This window comes from Scomber scombrus, chromosome 19 (genome assembly GCF_963691925.1).
Source record: "Scomber scombrus chromosome 19, fScoSco1.1, whole genome shotgun sequence".
Classification (NCBI taxonomy): Eukaryota; Metazoa; Chordata; class Actinopteri; order Scombriformes; family Scombridae; genus Scomber; species Scomber scombrus.
Genome location: NC_084988.1, coordinates 3099488 through 3117204, shown reverse-complemented (window position 1 = coordinate 3117204; position 17717 = coordinate 3099488). Strand labels below are relative to the sequence as shown.

General features: G+C 39.0%; 1 protein-coding gene across 1 annotated transcript; it reads right to left on the bottom strand.

The window, feature by feature from the left end:
• Positions 1-509: 509 nt before the first annotated feature.
• On the bottom strand, positions 510-9797 carry LOC134000746 (exocyst complex component 3-like). Its single transcript, XM_062440218.1, has 11 exons — positions 9646-9797; positions 8168-8666; positions 7070-7187; positions 5965-6069; positions 5590-5690; positions 4946-5047; positions 4554-4680; positions 4301-4408; positions 4042-4197; positions 3821-3942; positions 510-1364 (listed from the first exon to the last, which is right to left on the bottom strand). Exons 1-11 carry the CDS (start codon positions 9737-9739, stop codon positions 1211-1213), a joined length of 1686 nt encoding a protein of 561 aa, XP_062296202.1. The 5' UTR covers positions 9740-9797; the 3' UTR covers positions 510-1210.
• Between the last annotated feature and the right edge of the window lie 7920 nt (positions 9798-17717).

Genomic DNA, 17717 nt, shown 5'->3' with positions numbered 1-17717 from the left:
ATTCAACCTCTCCCAACTTCAGTGTTATGAGTGAATATAAATGCTGGTGCATAATAGAGGAAGTGGAGTTGCCACTTTGTTTAATGATTCTCTCCAATCTGTAATCTGTAATCTGTGTTGACTTTGAGTCAACCACACAGCAAAGGACATACCATGGACTTTGTCATCTTGAAGTATCTGAACATTTCTGAGGCTGTGGTGGACTAATGTTGATTTCTGTTTTCTTTGAGAGTTCTATCTCCATGCAGACAAATGTTCAAACAGAGCTAATCACAAAACGATATGTCACTGAAAACACCAGTGAAATATTTATTCATTTAAATTCTAAAATTACAAATGTTATATACAGGTGTATATACATATATGTTGGCTAAATAAAGTGCATTGTCCAGACTCTGGCTTCCTGCAGTGTCTGCATTTGGGACCAGCTGCTCTGCATTTACATGACAGGTGTTAGTCTCCATCTTGTGGTGGATGTATGAACAAACAGCCAAAATCAGACGTTTTACTGAATCATTTTGAAGTTTATTAATTATATTGCTGACAGAAAAAGAAGAAACATTGTTCTTACAACCCATCTATAAGTTTCTTAAAAGAAAAAACAAAAATCGAAAAACCCACCACCAAGGTAAACAGTACATAACATTTAAAAAATACAAAAAATAATTTATTTCTTTTTGTTTTGGATGAGATTTGGATAACCATACAAATATTTATTTTAGAAACCATAATACTAGAGTTTGGCTAAAATATCACTTTGGTCTTTTGCACAAAACCAAATTTTACTGTTGAATTTATTTAAAAGTTATCTTTCCCTCAACCATAAACCACCTAAATACCTGTAAATATTTAGAAATGTACATAAAACTTTAACAACCTACAAAACTCACATATATTTTGTTTGTTTTTTTCGGACATTTTTGTTGATTTTTAAGCTAAAGTGACAAAAAAAAGCACCAACCATCTACCCATACATAGCTTAGCATCTTAGCAATGCTGTTGCATTGTGATGGAAAGATAAAACAGGATAAACCTGCAATGACACATACACTGAAATACAGCATGTGCTTTACATAATTTATTTTTACATAAACATCTAAACAGATGACAGAAATTTTGGCAATCAGGATTTCTGATTTCTGAATCCTAATCACAATTCTATCAAATGTTATAAAAACCACCATGTCTGCTCCTAAAGTCTCCCAAATGTTTAATCTTCTGTAGATCTCAGCCTTCGCCACATAAGACTGTTGTACCAGGACACTGGTCTGGGTGTGGGTTGGTGGTCAGGAAGGGCCTCCATCACCTCCCTGACCTGTTGTTTAGAGAGACCTTTCCATCGCAGCAGGAGCTCCAGATCCTCTCTGCAGCAAAGGGCAAAACAGAAGCAGGAGTTAGTAGGATGCAGTTCCTTTAATGCCCACTAGGATTTAAGATTTAAGTCCAATATGAAGTGTAGACATACAGGATAAATGTTTTTAGGCAAAAGAAATTACAGCTGAAAAGTTGTAGAGATGCCGTTATAGTACTGAACCATTTAGCTTGAATCTTGTTCGTTGTCACATGGAAAATTTACTATGAAAGGTTCAGATTTTAATGGTAAGGGTACATTTATTCATCCATAAAAACATGGAAAATACTGGTATATGGATAGTAAACCGCAGGAGCACATTTCACTTTTTCAGAGACAAATGATAAAAGAAACTCAACAAGATGCTGATGGATGCTGCTTCATCATAGTTTTCCTTGAAATTATGTTTTCATCAACCCACTGCAGCTCCTCCAAAATTCAGATTTTCTTGCTCCAGTAACTGAATGTGACAGCTTCTAGTGAACACACACTCCATAGTGCTGAGGGAAGTCAATGAGTGGTATGGGGTGAACTGGGAACATCTGGTATAGGCCTCGTCCATGAGATTTTCAACTCTTGACCATGTTCAAGACCTCAATTGTGGAGGTGGCGGCTCAGAGTTGCAGCCTGAAGTTCATCTGTGCCTGTGGACACCAGCAGTGAAGGAGGCCGTCAAGCTGAAGAAGGAGGCCTTCAGGGCTTTGCTGGCCTGGCTCTGGAATCAGCAGACAGTTACCGGCTGGCCAAAAAGGCAGCTGGCCAGTTCAGGCGGTCACTGAAGCAAAATCCTGGGTGTGGGAGGAGTTCGGTGAGACCATGGAGAGGAATTTTTGGTTGGCCTCAAAGACGTTCTGGCAAACCATCAGGTGACTCAGGAAAGGGAAGCAAGGCTTAGACCAGGCAGCTCTCAGCAGGGCTGGAGAACTGCTGACCTCGACCGAGGATATTGTCGGGTGGTGGAAGGAGCACTTTGAGGAACTCCTAAACCCGACCAACATGTCTTCTATGGAGGAGGCAGAGCTGGATGATCCAGGGGAATCTTCACTCATATCCCTGGCAGAGGTCTCTGAGGTAGTTTAACAGTTCCTCAATGGCAAGGCGCCAAGGGCAGATGAGATTTACCCTGAGATTCTGAAGGCTCTGAACATGACAGTGCCAATGGACTGGCAGACCGGGATGGTGGTCCCCATTTTTAAAAGGGGGAACTAGAAGGTATGCTCCAACTATCGGGGGATCACACTACGCAGTCCTCTGGGAAAAGCTTATGCCAGAGTGCTGGAAAGGAGGGTCTGTCCGATTGTCGAACCTCTGATTCAGGAGCAGCAATGCAGATTCCATCCTAGCTGTGGAACAGTGGACCAGCTCCTCACCCTTGCAAGGATACTGGAGGGGGCATGGGAGTTCGCAAGCCATTCAGTCCCTATACAACTACTATGAGAGCTGTGTTCGCATTCTCAGCAGTAAGTCAGACCTGTTCTAGGTGGGTGTTGGGCTCAGCCAGGGCTGTCCCTCATCTCCAATCCTGTTTGTGATCTTTATGGACAGGATCTCAAGGCGCAGCCAGGGGGAAGAGAGTGTCCAGCTTGGGGAATTGGGCATTGGTATGGTTTGCAGCCGAATGTGAAGCGGTCGGGATGAGAGTCAGCACCTCCAAATCGGACGCCATGGTGCTCTGCCAGAAAAGGATGGATTGCCTCCTCAGGGTTGGAAGGGAGTTAGTGCCCCAAGTGGACGAGTTTAAGTATCTCAGGGGCTCATTCACAAGTGAGGGTAAGATGGAGCGTGAGATCGACAGGCAGATCGGTGCGGCATCAGCAGTGATGCAGGTGTTGCACCAGACCGTCCTGGTGAAGACAGAGCTGAGCTTGAAGGCAAAGCTCTCAATTTACCAGTCAATCTACTTCCCAACCCCCACCCAAGGTCACAAGCTTTGGGTAGTGACCGAAAGAATGAGGCTAGGAGTGGAGCCGCTGCTCTTTTGCATTGCAAGGAGCCAACTGATCAGGATGCCTCCTGGACGACTCCCTTTGGAGGTGTTCCAGGCACATACAACTGGGAGGAGACGCTGGGACAGACCCAGAACACGCTGGAGGGATTACATACCTCTCCTGGCCTAGGCATGCCTTGGGATCCCCCAGGAAGAGCTGATGAGCATGGCTGGGGAGAAAGGTGTCTGGGTTTCATTGCTCGGCCTAATGCCAACGCGACGTAGCCCCAGATAAGCAGCAGAAAATGGATGGATGAATACAGCCACCTATAGATCAATGGAACCAGCTACACTGCTCCACAGCTCTACTAAAAGTCAGAAACTCCACAGGATACCTTTACCTCTGGTGTGTCCCTTTTGTAAGAACAATTTTAAAGCTCTGGCTGTTTCTCTAAACACCAACGAGGAGGGCAAAAGCAAATGGTTTTGGGGAAAAATTGGACATATGTTCATAAGAAACCTTTTCCCTCTGCATGATTTACCTCTTTGTGATACCCATCTGCTGCATGCTTGCAACTTCAAGTTTCAGTCCGTCAGTGTCATTGCACTTCAACAATTCTGTGATTTTCAGCAGCATGCGGTTCCACTTTTGGACACCAAAGGCCTGATACACCAAAACACATACAGGTAATGAATTAATGTTTTAACTGGTGAAGATTTTATTCATTTGTTAATGGGTAGATGTCAGTTTCAGTTCACCCACCATGTCTGAGATGGTGGAGTGAAGCAGCTCAGCATCTTTTGTCACTTTTTGCCAAACATCAGAGCTCCAGCACTTCTTTAGTTTGCTCTGTTTGCTTTGGACAAGATGTTTGAAATAAAGTTCAGTGATCAGCTTATATACATCATCCATCACTCTCTGAAAAACAAAAAGACAGATAGATACAAAGTTTAGTGATCTACAGCTCCTATATATAAAGCCTATATTGATATACAGTGCAATGATCGGATTTTTAACGTACCTCTTGGACATCCTGACACCACATCAGTTTGGGGAAACTCATTTTTACTTCGTCAACCAACATGGAGAAATGCTCATTCTTCGATTTGAAGTAGCTCTTAAGGTGGCTCTGTGTGAAAGAAATTGTGATTTAATTAAACATTTGTTGGTCAAACTATTATTTCCAGTGATAATAATGGCCTCAAGTGACCTTCAAATTGATGGAAATTGTATATTATATATTGAAACATGTATATTGTGTCTATAAGTTGAACCTCGGTGTAGCCAGCAACAATCTCCAACAGAAGCTTCATAGTTACATCCTTCATCTCTTCAAGCACTTTCACAGTGTCCTCAGGAAGGGAAGTTTTGCTGTTGTTACTTTTGGTCTGGACATGCTGCCTGAAAAGAGAGTTTATATCATCAACACAAATCGACTCATAATTGTCAATTACCGTCATTACATTTAAATCTTCACACTATCTCAAACTATTAACACCTCCTGCATCTGTGACTTCTACACCCTGAGGTGATTTGTGTGGTTTAACAGCATTTTATATTATTTCCTTGTGATTTGTAATGTGATTTTATAACAAATTATGTTTGCATAGGAAGATAAGGTTTTGAATTGAATTAACATTTGAGACAAGGGTGCTCAAATACTCACTTGAGAGCTTCACAGTTTTGCAAAGTCTTCAGAAAGAGTTTCATGTCTGGCTCTGCCTTTTGTGTTTGATTTCTAAGAATCTCAGTCTGCTCATTAGTGTACCTACAAAACAAAAAAGGATGCTGTCATATAGTATCTACAGTAGTATACAGCAGTCTAAACAGGGAACAATTAAGAGTTTAATTTGTGATATTTAAGTTAGTTTCATGACAAGGGCAAAAGTAAGGTCTCTGCACTGCAAATAAAAAAAGCTGCGATGCAAATAAAAAAAGCCACAACAGAAGTGAATTGGTCCGAGTTACCCGGGACTATTATTGCCGACGGACAGTGGGTTTTTTGTCAAAGGAGAAGAAGAAGAAGAAGGAAAAAGAAGACAATAATAGTCCCCGGAAACCTGGACCAATTCACTTCTGTTGTGTTTTTTTCTATTTGCATCGCAGCTTATTTATTTGCAGTGCGGTGACCTTTAAATGGACCTGCAGTCTAATTAAATAAAGTCTATCTATCTTTCTCGGCCACCGTATCTCTGTGATGTCATATTTCTCAGAACATCATAATAATCATAAGAAATCTCAAAATTAAAGCCTCTGGGTGGAAATCAGAGTTAAAAAGATATTTGTTTCAATGTAAAAACAGACTCTCACCTCTTCACAAACAACAGCAGCTCTTGGAAACAAACTTCCTGAACACGGTCAGACAGTGTTTTGCTGACTGTTTCTGCAGATTTGTACATGGCATTGATGCACTTAAAGACAGATAGAAGAACAGATGTCTGTTAATTCAGATATAATATCATTACAGGACAGATTGAATATATAAATTAGGGACAGAAAAGCCAACAAATAACTAGATAAAACATACAGCCTCATTTAACTAATATCACAATACATGAAGGTAAATCAAGTCCTGAGTAAACCGATATATGCGTGCATGCATACAAACATAGTAGATATAAACTAGATTCCTTTCCCACATTCTCTTAAAGCAACAGCTAAAATAAGGTTTGGGTTACTAAATACCTGAATAGAGTCCACATTCAGTTGAACGAAAGCTTCGTCACTATCACCGCCTTCTTGGCTTCTCTCATTCTGCAGGATTTCCTCCAGAGATGCTCTGACGTCTTTCTGTGCACAAAAGGAGACACAGCAAGCCCTAATAAGCACATATGGTTTTCAAAAGTACTTGAACATGATCTAAGAATGTTTTTATTAAAGCAACAAACATATCAGATAATAAGATTATCATGTTTGTCTTTGTGTGTCTATTCCAGATAGATAGCTTCAAAGAAACTGAGCTATATTATTGACAGCTTATGTTGTGTATGCATGTACAAACTGGTTATGTCACATTAATGTCATATTGTACACACCACAAGTGGATGTGGGTGGGTAAAGAGTTTTCAATGTGTTCTGTTTGCTAAGAACAGTTTACATTAATGTTGCTGGCAGATTTACAACAAACAAGAGCAGGCTTCTCATATCTAGCCATCAAGCGTTTCAATTGTGCCTGTGAAAATGACAACTGTATGGTATCAGATTTTAATCAACTGAAGTTGGTTGAAAACAGTCTATAGCTGACTTTTAAATGTTTCCAACTGACTTTTTAAAAAGAAAATGCTGAAAAAGGTGTCTTCAATAATATTTGACTGAAGTATAAACTTTACGCTTGTATGTAGGAGATATTAAAATCAAGAAACAGCATTGTTCTTGAATTACAGTGTAGAGCTAGTTTGTTATATACCATTATACTCTTTAATTCTAAGGTAACCTTGATTGACTGCTTAGCATACACACCTGGATAAATGAGGAAGTAGGTTTATGGTTTATTGTTCCTATCTTTTAACACCCTACTAATGGTTGCTAAGCTGTGATTAGAGAATTGCTGTTTGGGTGAGAGGTTTACTTCGAAGTCATAAATATTGGGAATGTAGGCCTAGCAATGCTTTCTCCTATCGCTGCCCATTCAAAGGCAAAAATCTCTCCTATGAAGTAACTAAAACTTTGGCAGAAAATGGTTCATGTTGAATCCCGTCACTCGTAACAAGAAACAGACTGAGAAAACAGCTCTTAAATAGGTGTAAGATTAGAAAACTACTGTAGTTGGATGAAGGGTTAGTGTTCTTACCTGCACATTTTCGAGCAGTTTGTCCTTTGCTTTTGTCACCCACTCTGTGAACAGTATGAGGTCGACATATTTTATGTGATCCACTCTTTGAGGGGAAGCAGCGGCCGGTAGGTCCCGACTGGGAAAGCACCAAAAATACCAACATCAGAATTGAGCAACAGTATGTTTCACTGCTGTATCTGATAAATAGTGGTGGACTGGGAATGATATAGGCCACAGGAGAGATCATGGGAATCTGTCAACAAGATTATGGACCCAGAACTCATCCATGAGTTCCATCACCTTCATCCTGATCCTCCTGGGACTTCTGGAGTCGTCCCTTGAGAGGGGGGTACTATCACATCTCGTCCTGTGTCAAGTCATGTTTATGTTTATTTCTGCTTTTGTCTTGTCACTTCCTGTTTTATTTTGGATATGTTACTTACCTCTCTTCTTGGTTCAGATCACTTCACTTCAATTCTCGTGTGTTTCCCGCCCCTGAATGTCTACACCTGTGTTTTGTTAATCACCTTCCCCTAGAGTATATAGTCTGTGTAATTCCCTCTGTTTGTCGCCAGTTCGTTGTAGTTCCTTCGTGTTTCGTGTTCCAACCTTTTTTCTCTTGTGTAAGTCTAAGTGTGTTTTTTGTGAACCTTGCTTGTGTTTGGACCCTGTCTTTTGCCTTTGTTCTTTGGATTTATTTGGTCTGTCTGACTGCCTTCTTGTTACTGACCTGTTTTGGATTAATGGACTGTGTTTTGGGAACTGATCTGTCTCTAGTTGTGCATTTGAGTCCAAACCTTGTTCCAGTCATCACAGTTGGTTGAATTCAAAAAACAAACTATTTAAATTTATTGTTTATGGTACATTATAAGGTGGGTGAGACTGGTATCACTCTTCTCATGTAACCTATGCAAGAAAGTGATCATATTTCTCGAAATTTCAAACTATTGCTTTGACTTTTGCCATATCTAAATATCAAAGGTCATTGGATGCACAAAACAACTTTGTATTGTTTGAAACAAACTTTACAGCACTTATTCCACCTCTAAGTGGATTAGTATGCATGTAAAAACAAAAAAAGAGTAAAGGAAGATGCAAAATGTGGTAGATAAATACCTTATAATAATAAGATATGTGTGTTGGACCCAGTTTAACAGCATGAAGGAATTCTTGGGGGTGCTGATGTTCTGGAGTAGACCATGCAGGTGATCAATTGTCTGACGATGGTAACAGTCAAGCAGACAACCCATCAACTCCTTACATGTAATCCGGGAAGCCAGCCTCTCAAGCTGAGTCTGCACGACTGTCTCCACTTCCAACAGGTGCTGCTGAAGGTTCTTCTCCAGCTCTGCCGGTGGCTTCGGAAAGTGCTGGTTCACAGATCTTTTTACCAGTTGAACAACACTCTGCTGGTTCTCCTGTCCTGAGTGAGGCACTGCACAACAAGATCCATCCTCAGAGGTGCCAGGGCTCACAGAGATGTCGTCAGGTGTCACCTGAAGAAGCTCGGCTAGTTCCTGAAGTGTGATCTCTTTCACACTCTGCTGTTCCTCATGGGTGTTTAAGGTGGTCTGAGCTGAGGCTTTGTCATGTTGGTCCTCTTCATGGACACCTCCTGTCACAGTAATATATATTTAAGCTGTTTAAAGCACTGAAAATGCTAAATTAACATATGAAAGAATTACATATGCATGTCACAACAATGTAGATTCAATCCACATAGTTTTTAAACCTGTCTCAGGTCTACAGTCTCACCTAAGCCTTTTCTAATAATAGAAGTTGTTTAACTTTCATTCGTTACAAAGCAAAATAACAGGTCTGTTTGTTGAGGGAATTAACTGAATATAGGCCAGTGATAAGTGCACACATACAGTTCAGCTCTGAGTTCAGGGTATGTTGACTCTCTCTGGGAAATTCACTTGGGAATCTCCTGCATCAAAACCAGAAGCATGGCAGTTTGATCTGTATTCATTTAAATCAGTTTTCCAAATATGGTGAGTAAAGTTTTTTTGCATTTCTACTTTTTAAAATGATTGATACTGCACTAATGTTTCTCTGCCATTTCTTTTCTGGATTTGTTCACACGAAGCACTTCATTACTCTTCTTTGAATACCATTAATGTGCATTAATAAATGGCTAAAAGGTCAAATGACTGATAATGTATTCATATCAACCATACCTGTAACTCTGTCAAGATTTAGACAGTTGATAACGAACGGAAAGTAAGGAACTATCTCTGTCAATCAAACTGTCAATAAACTAAGCTAAAATGTGACACTTCCAGAAAGGTGCAGAAAAATAAATAAACAGACTCATGCCAGGCGAGCACTGTCTGTCATATTTACTCATTTATCACTCTCACCTGTTGCATAATCTCTAATGCACTCACATTTAGAGTATGTATGATAGCACAAATAACTCATTTGAGGTCTGTGATTTCACTTTTTCATTCATCATACATCATGTATGTGGAAACTGCATTAAGAATAATCATGTTGGTCTCCGTTTTCAGAGGTTCTGTACGGTGCAGAAAACAAACAGCACTCCTATGCAGACAAAGCATGCTATTTAGAATCATAAAACAGACTTTTACCTTCCTGATTGTTCTCAGGTAAAGGTTTCCCATTTTTCCCCCAAGGAATGCCTGGCCGAATTTTCACCTTTTTCCGTTTTGACTTGTCCGTCATTCTGTTGATGCCTGGAAAAGTCCAAGTGGAATAAATCACGATCCTGAAAAGAGCTGTGAATCTGTGAGTCCACCACGCTGTAAGAGCGTAGGGAGGAGTGGAGGGAGGGGAGGGGTTTTTTATTACACCATATATTCTACTGTACTTTCAGTTTCTTTGGGCTTGTTTTAAGTTCCCACATTATGTTGAGAGAAGCCACAGTGATAACATAAACATTTTCCCATTTCTTCTGACTTAAATGAAGACATTCACTTTTCTACAATAGTTCTACCTCAACAACCGACTATGTATATAATATATATATATACTGAAAAGAGGCTCTTAACTGAACCCTGTTTTTGAAAGATCATTAACTACTAATCATATGTACATTATGTTTGCCTCATAACTGTTTAAATGCAAATCAATTTGTTGATAACGTAACTCTCTGACATACATTAAGTCCATGTTTTTCATTCTGCATGGAGATGAATGTGAAACCAATGGCTGCTCTGTTGTCTGTCTCATACATGTCTGAGAGAACAGATATGCTTCAATTTTCAACATACCTGTCCACACTGTCCACGTAAAAGATCATGCCTCACTTTCATTCAACATGTGTAACTGTGGCCGAAAGCATCTTCTTAGGGTTTATATCAGTTTTCCTCTGATATAAAACATTTTTAATCAATGATTTTACTGTCAGGCAAAACCTTGATTTTTTTCCCTTATCAAGTCAACCTCTCCCAACTTCAGTTTTATGAGTGAATCTAAATGCTGGTGCATAATAGAGGAAGTGGAGTTGCCACTTTGTTTAATGATTCTCTACAATCTGTAATCTGTGTTGACTTTGAGTTATCAACCACACAGCAAAGGACACACCATGGACTTTGTCATCTTAAAGGATCTGAACATTTCTGAGGCTGTGGTGATTAATGTTGGTCTCTGATCATTTCTGTGTTTTCTTTGAGAGTGCTTTCTCCATGCAGACACATGTTCAAACAGAGCTAATCACAAAATGGTATGTCACTGAAAACACCAGTGAAATATTTATTCATTTAAATTCTAAAATTACAAATGTTATATATATCTACAAGACTTTGCATTGATCATTTATAATTGAGAAATGCAAGGCGGTCCTGATTTTCTGATATCATTGCCATAAAACAATAATAATACACGTGCCTTGTTTGCTACTGTCAACAGGCTTACCAACTCTTCTGTGTCTGTAGCCTCTGAGCTACTATCCACCAGGGCCTGCAATTAATTTTCCTCCTTCTTCACTGACAAAATTAAGAAGATTACACAATCAATGCCTCCATACCCACTTCGGAACATGTGGTGCTCTTGTGTCCATTCAAGATCAATTCAAGTAGCATGACATTGTTTTATCTGATCAACCATAATAACCTGAAGGACATTATAAATCAGCTGAAATCCTCCTCCTGCTGCTTTGATATTCTGCATACAGGCTTTTTCAAAATAGTATCTAGCTGCATGGCCTCAGATCTTCTACAGATTGTGAAAATATCTCTTTTCAACAGGCCCTGAAAACTCATCATCAAACCATTCTTTAAAAAGAACAATCTTCTAGACACTTCATGAATGAGCAATCCATTTTTAAGTAAAATCATCGAAAAAGAAGGTTTCCAACAGCTGATCAACTTCTTGGCACTAAACAACATTTTTGATGTCTTCCAGTAAGGATGTCGACCGCACCACAACACAGAGACTGCTCCTATTAAGGTCTTCAATGACATACACTTAAACACGGACAGTGGAAGAATTTCAGTGTCAGTATTACTGGTTCCCAGATTTGACATATTACTAGATTGACTGGAAAACTGGGTGGGATTTACTGGCGCAGTACTGGTTTGAATCAGGCGGGGAGTTCCGGTCCTCTGAAATGAGGCCAACGTGGAAGTAACTTAAAACTGCATTCTATCAAAAGGCCACCAGGGGGCGACCGTCAATCAACCTGTCAATCACGACGTAGCCACGGCTTAATGCATACCCTGCTTTATCGTCAAATATAAAATCAGGGAGGCCAAAATGTCACAAATGAACATCATACTGCATTGAAGAAGGCTTTAAACTAGCGATTGAGACCGTAAACACATTTTGAAAACGTTTACTGAGGTTATAAATCAAGTGAGAAGTTGGTGAATTCTCCATTGACTTGTATAGAGACGGATGTCCTTTTGACACCAAAACGGTCACCCCCTGGTGGCCTTTTGATAGAATGCAGTTTTAAGTTACTTCCGCGTTGGCATCATTTCAGAGGACCGGAACTCCCCGCCTGGTTTTAGTTCATGTCTTATTTTGAAAGGGATTTTCTCCTTGTGTGTATAGTTAGTTTTACTTCCTGTGTTTTCCCGCCTTAGTTAGTTTCCTCATGTGTTTCACCTGTGTCTTGTTTAAACCCACCTGTGTCCTGTTTGTAATCACCCCTTGTGTGTATATATAAAAAAAGTACATTATCCAGACTCTGGCTTCCTGCAGTGTCTGCATTTGGGTCCATCTGCTCTGCATTTACATGACAGGTGTTAGTCTCCATCTTGTGGTGGATGTGTGAACAAACAGCCAAAAACAGACGTTTTACTGAATCATTTTGAAGTTTATTAATTGTATTGCTGACAGAAAGAGAAGAAACATTTTGTCTACAACCCATCTATATGTGTCTCAAAAGAAAAAACAAAAATGAAAAACCCACCACCGAAGTAGAAAACCATTTAAAAAATACAAAAACATCAACTTTTACATTGAGGCACAACTTATATAAATAATAAAGTAAAGCCTGATGTAAACACCCAATGTACCAGTATATATATCCTGAAGCTGTAACAGTTCAAGTATAATTAGACAATGAGACATTTATTATGTTATAAAAACAATGAAATCATTGATTTTAACAGTAAATTTTGATGTTGTATGTTGAATGATAGTGTGGATGACAACTGGGGCATTCCTCATTTTTTGACTGATGTGTACATTCATATAAATAAATAAATTAAAAATCAATAAATAGTATAAAAATAATTGACAACGTAACAATGGAGAACTAGTGCATCTTTATCAGTTTTTTTACTTTTAGTACCAACAGTACACAAAACAAATAAAAGCAAGTGTACAAAAGTAAATTAAAAAACTGATCAAAAAAATTAAGTTTACCTTTTAATTTAATCCAATTGCATTATTTGTGCTTGTCTTTTGGTCACTAGGCAGCGTTAAACATACAAATCTTACATTTTGCATAAAATCAAAGTTTACTGTTGAAAACTTAAAATGTATTTAAAAGATGTAAAAGTTATCTTACCCTCAACCATAAACCACTTAAATACTTTTTTTAAAAGTACATAAATAAAAAAGGTACATAAAAGGATAACACAGGATAAACCTGCAATGGCATAAGCACTGAAATACAGCATGTGCTTTACATCATTTCTTTTTACATAAAAATTTAAAAAGGTGATAGAAACTTTGGCAAGCAAGACTTAAAAAAAAATCTAATTTGCCTTTCCTGAAATGACAACAACCCTTAAAAGGAAATCAGTTGAATTTCAACTTACTAGAAGCCTCTTGTGCATAATCCTAATCATAGTTGTGTCAAAGCTTATAAAAACCACCTTGCCTGCTCCCTCTTTTATCTACATCTCAGTCAAAAGATTAGATTGAGGAACTGAAATCAGTAAACAGCAGACTTGGTTTTCTCTGGATTCATCCGATCAGAAAAGTTCATGACAAGAAGAAGTCTCCAAAATGTCTAATCCTCTGCTGAGAAACGAGGCGTACAGCAGCAGATAAAACAGCTGTACCAGGATACAGATCTGGGTCTGGGTTGGTCCTCAGGAAGGGCTTCCAGCACCTCCCTGACCTGTCGGTTAGAGAGACCTTTCCATCGCAGCAGGAGCTCCAGATCCTCTCTGCAGCAAAGGGCAAAACATACAAGGAGTTAGTAGGATGCAGTTCCTATAATACCCACTAGGATTAAAGGATCCAATATGAAGTGTAGACATACAGGACAGACGTTTATAATTTTAATTACAGATGAAAAGTTGTAGAGTATAGTATTTAGCTTTTTAGCTTGAATTTTGTATGTTGTCAAATGGATAATTTCCCATGAAATGTAGATGCTAATATATGCTCCACAGCAATAATAAGTCAGAAATCAACAGGATACTTTTAACTGATCTTCACATGTAAAATTGGTGGAATGTGCCATTTATAGCGACAATTTTTAAACTTTAGCTGTTCCTGATTACAATTTGGTTCCTCTAAACATTTACACAGAGGCTCAAAGCAATGTTTTTGGGAAAAAATTGGACACGTTTATAAGAAACCTTTTCCCTCTGCATGATTTACCTCTTTGTGATACTCCTCTGCTGCATGCTTGCAACTTCGAGTTTCAGTCCGTCGGTGTCCTTGCAATCCAAAATTTCTTGGATTTTCAGCAGCACGACGTTCCGCTGTTGGACACCAAAGGCCTGACACACCAAAACACATACATGTAATGAATTCATGTTGTAACCGGTGAAGATTTTATCCAGTTAAATGTCAGTTTCAGTTCACTCACCATGTCTGAGATGGTGGCGTGAAGCAGCTCAGCATCGTTAGTCACTTGTTGCCCAACATCAGAGCTCCAGCGCTTCTTTAGCTTGTTCTGGTTGATTTGGACAAGATGTTTGAAGTAAAGTTGAGTGATGAGCTTATAGACCTCATCCATCACTCTCTGACAAACAAAAAGGACAGATAGATACAAAGTTTAGTGATTATACAACATATTTGGTATAACACTATTCACACTTTCACTATTTTATTAAATCACGAGCAAACCCAGAGTCAAGTCTTAGGTCAAATATCTTGACTAAAGATTTGAGTGCAATGATCAGATTTTTAACGTACCTCTTGGACATCCTGACAGTATGATAGTTTGGTGAAACGCATTTTTACTTCTTCAACCAAGAAGAAGAAATGTTTTTTCTCTGATTTGAAGTAGTTCTTAAGGTGGCTCTGTGTGAAAGAAATTGTGATCATACTATTATTTCCAATGTAAAGAATTACTTTCAAATTGATGGAAATTGTATATTATATATTAAAATATGTATATTATGTCGATCAGTTCAACAACTACCTCTCCGAAGTCAGCGACAATCTCCAACAGGAGCTTCATAGTTACACCCTTCATCTCTTCAAGCACTTTCACAGTGTCGTCAGGAACGGAAGTTTTGATGTAACTTTTGGTCTGGAGATGCTGCCTGAAAAGAGAGTTAATATCATCAACACAAATCAACTCATTATTGTCAATTATCGTCATCACATTTCCAAACACTACCTCAAACTCCTGCATCATTGACTGCTTCACCCTGAGGTGATTCGTGTGGTTTAACAGCATTTTATATTGTTTGCTTGTGATTTGTAATATGATTTTATGACAAACTATGTTTGCATAGGAAGATAAGTCTTTGAATTGAATTTAACATTTGAGGGTGCTCAAATACTCACTTGAGAGCTTCACAGGTTTGCAAAGTCTTCAGGAAGAGTTTCATGTCTGGCTTGGCCTTTACTCTTTGCTCTCTAAGTATCTCAGTCTGCTCAGCGGTGTACCTACAGATGAAAAAAGGATGCTGTCATATAGTATCTACAGTAGTATACAGCAGTCTACACAAGGAAACATGTGGAGATTAATTTGTCATATTTATGTTTGTCTTGTGACAAGGACAAAAGCAAGGTCTCAAGGATGTCATATTACTCAAATCTCAAAATTAAAGCCTCTTGGTGGAAATCTGTGTAAAAATGATATTTGTTTTAATGTAAAAACAGACTCTCACCTCTTCACAAACACCAGCAGCTCTTGGAAACAAACTTCCTGAACACGGTCAGACAATGTTTTGCTGATTGTTTCTGCAGCTTTGCACATGGCATTGGTGCACTTAAAAACATAAAAGAACAGATGTTTGTTAATTCAGATATAATATTACAGGACAGATTAACAAAAAAATAAAATAAAATAACGCTGCATGTCAGGTTGTGGTCAGTCAAAGGGCTGGAACAGCAGGCATCTACATATCTTCATACACTGCCTCTTATCGACCATTGCAAGAATGGGTTAAAGAACACTTCCTGTGTCCACTATGTGATGCTAGTGAACACCTACTTACTATGTCATGTTGTTGTATATGATGTGAAGAACACACCATGTAAATTTCACATAAATCGGATTATGTTTGTCACTCAAGGCCCTGTGACACATACAGAACTTGTAACTGGCTGTTACTGCCAGCCTGATTCAGAATAGAGCTGTGAGATAGAGCCGCAGTGTGCTATCAGCCCTGTGAAGCACAGAAGTTATCCTTTAGCTGTTACTGCCCTGCATCTCAGTTAGTGCACGTTAAATATTGGGTAAGTGGACTAACTAACTTAAACCTGCATTTGCCACCACATTAAGTTGGGCTGGTGTGCGGCCCAAGTTAAACATAAACCAACAGCTAAAATAAGGTTTGGGTTACTAAATACCTGAATAGTGTCCACATTCAGTTGAATGAAAGCTTCGTCACTATCACCGCCTTCTTGGCTTCTCTCATTCTGCAGGATTTTCTCCAGAGATGCTTTGATGTCTCTCTGTGGACAGAAGGAGACACAGCAGCCATATTAAGCATATATGGTTTTCCAAAGAACCTGAACATGATGTAAAAATATTTTTATTAGAGTAAGTTTATCTTCATGTGTCCTTTCCAGACAGATAGCTTCAAAGAAGCAGAAGTATTTTATCAACAGTTTATGTTTTGCATGCATGTATAAACCGGTTATGTCACATTAATGTCTGTTTGCTAAGCACAGTTCACAGGGATATGTTGGCAGATTTACAACAAACAAAAGCAGGCTTCTGATTCCAAGTCATCAACCTTTTTTATTTATCAATTTATTAATTTATCAACTGAAGCTAGTTAGCTAAATAAGCTAACATTAACTCCACATTTTCATGGACTGTAAAGCTCTTAAATAGGTGTAAGATCAGAAAGTTGCTGTAGTTGGATGAAGGTTAGTGTTCTTACCTGCACATTTTCGAGCAGTTTGTCCATTGCTTTTGTCATCCACTCTATCAACAGCATGAGGTCAACTTTTTTTATGTGATCCACTTCTTGAAGGGAAGCAGCAACAAGCAGCTCTTGACTGGGAAAGCACCAAAAATACCAACATCAGAATTGAGCAACAGTATAGAAACAAAATGACCCTTTATGCCAATTACTCACACCTCAAAGTGGATTAATATGCACAGAAAAACAAAATTGAGTAATGACAGATGCACAATGTGGTAGATAAATACCTTATAATAATAAGATATGTGTGTTGGACCCAGTTCAACAGCACAAAGGAATTCTTGGAGGTGCTGATGTTCTGGAGTAGACCATGCAGGTGATCAATTGTCTGATGATGGTAGCACTCAAGCAGACATCCCATCAACCCCTCAGATGTAAAAAGGGGAGACAGCCTCGCCAGCTCATTCTGCAAGACTGTCTCCACTTCCAACAGGTGCTGCCGAAGGTTCCTCTCCAGCTCTGCCGGTGGCTTCGGAAAGTGTTGCTTCGCAGATCTTTCTATCAGTTGAACAACACTCTGCTGGTTCTCCTGTGCTGAAAGAGGCACTGCACAACAAGATCCATCCTCAGAGGTGTTGCCAGGGGTCACCTGAAGAAGCTCGGCTAGTTCCTGATGTGTTATTTCTTTCAAACTCTGCTGTTCCTCGTGAGTGTTGAAGGTGGTCTGAGCTGAGGGGTTGTCATACGCCCCCTGTTCCTGGACACTTCCTGTCACAGAAATATATTTTAAGATGTTTAGAGCACTCAAAATACAACAATAAAATACAAAGGAATTATTACATGCATGTCACAAAAATGCATATTCATTCCCTGTAACAGAGATAATATTTAATTTATACATTGGCACTGTCTTCATCACCAACTAGTTATAATAACAGTAATGACAGAAACATTTGTAGTCA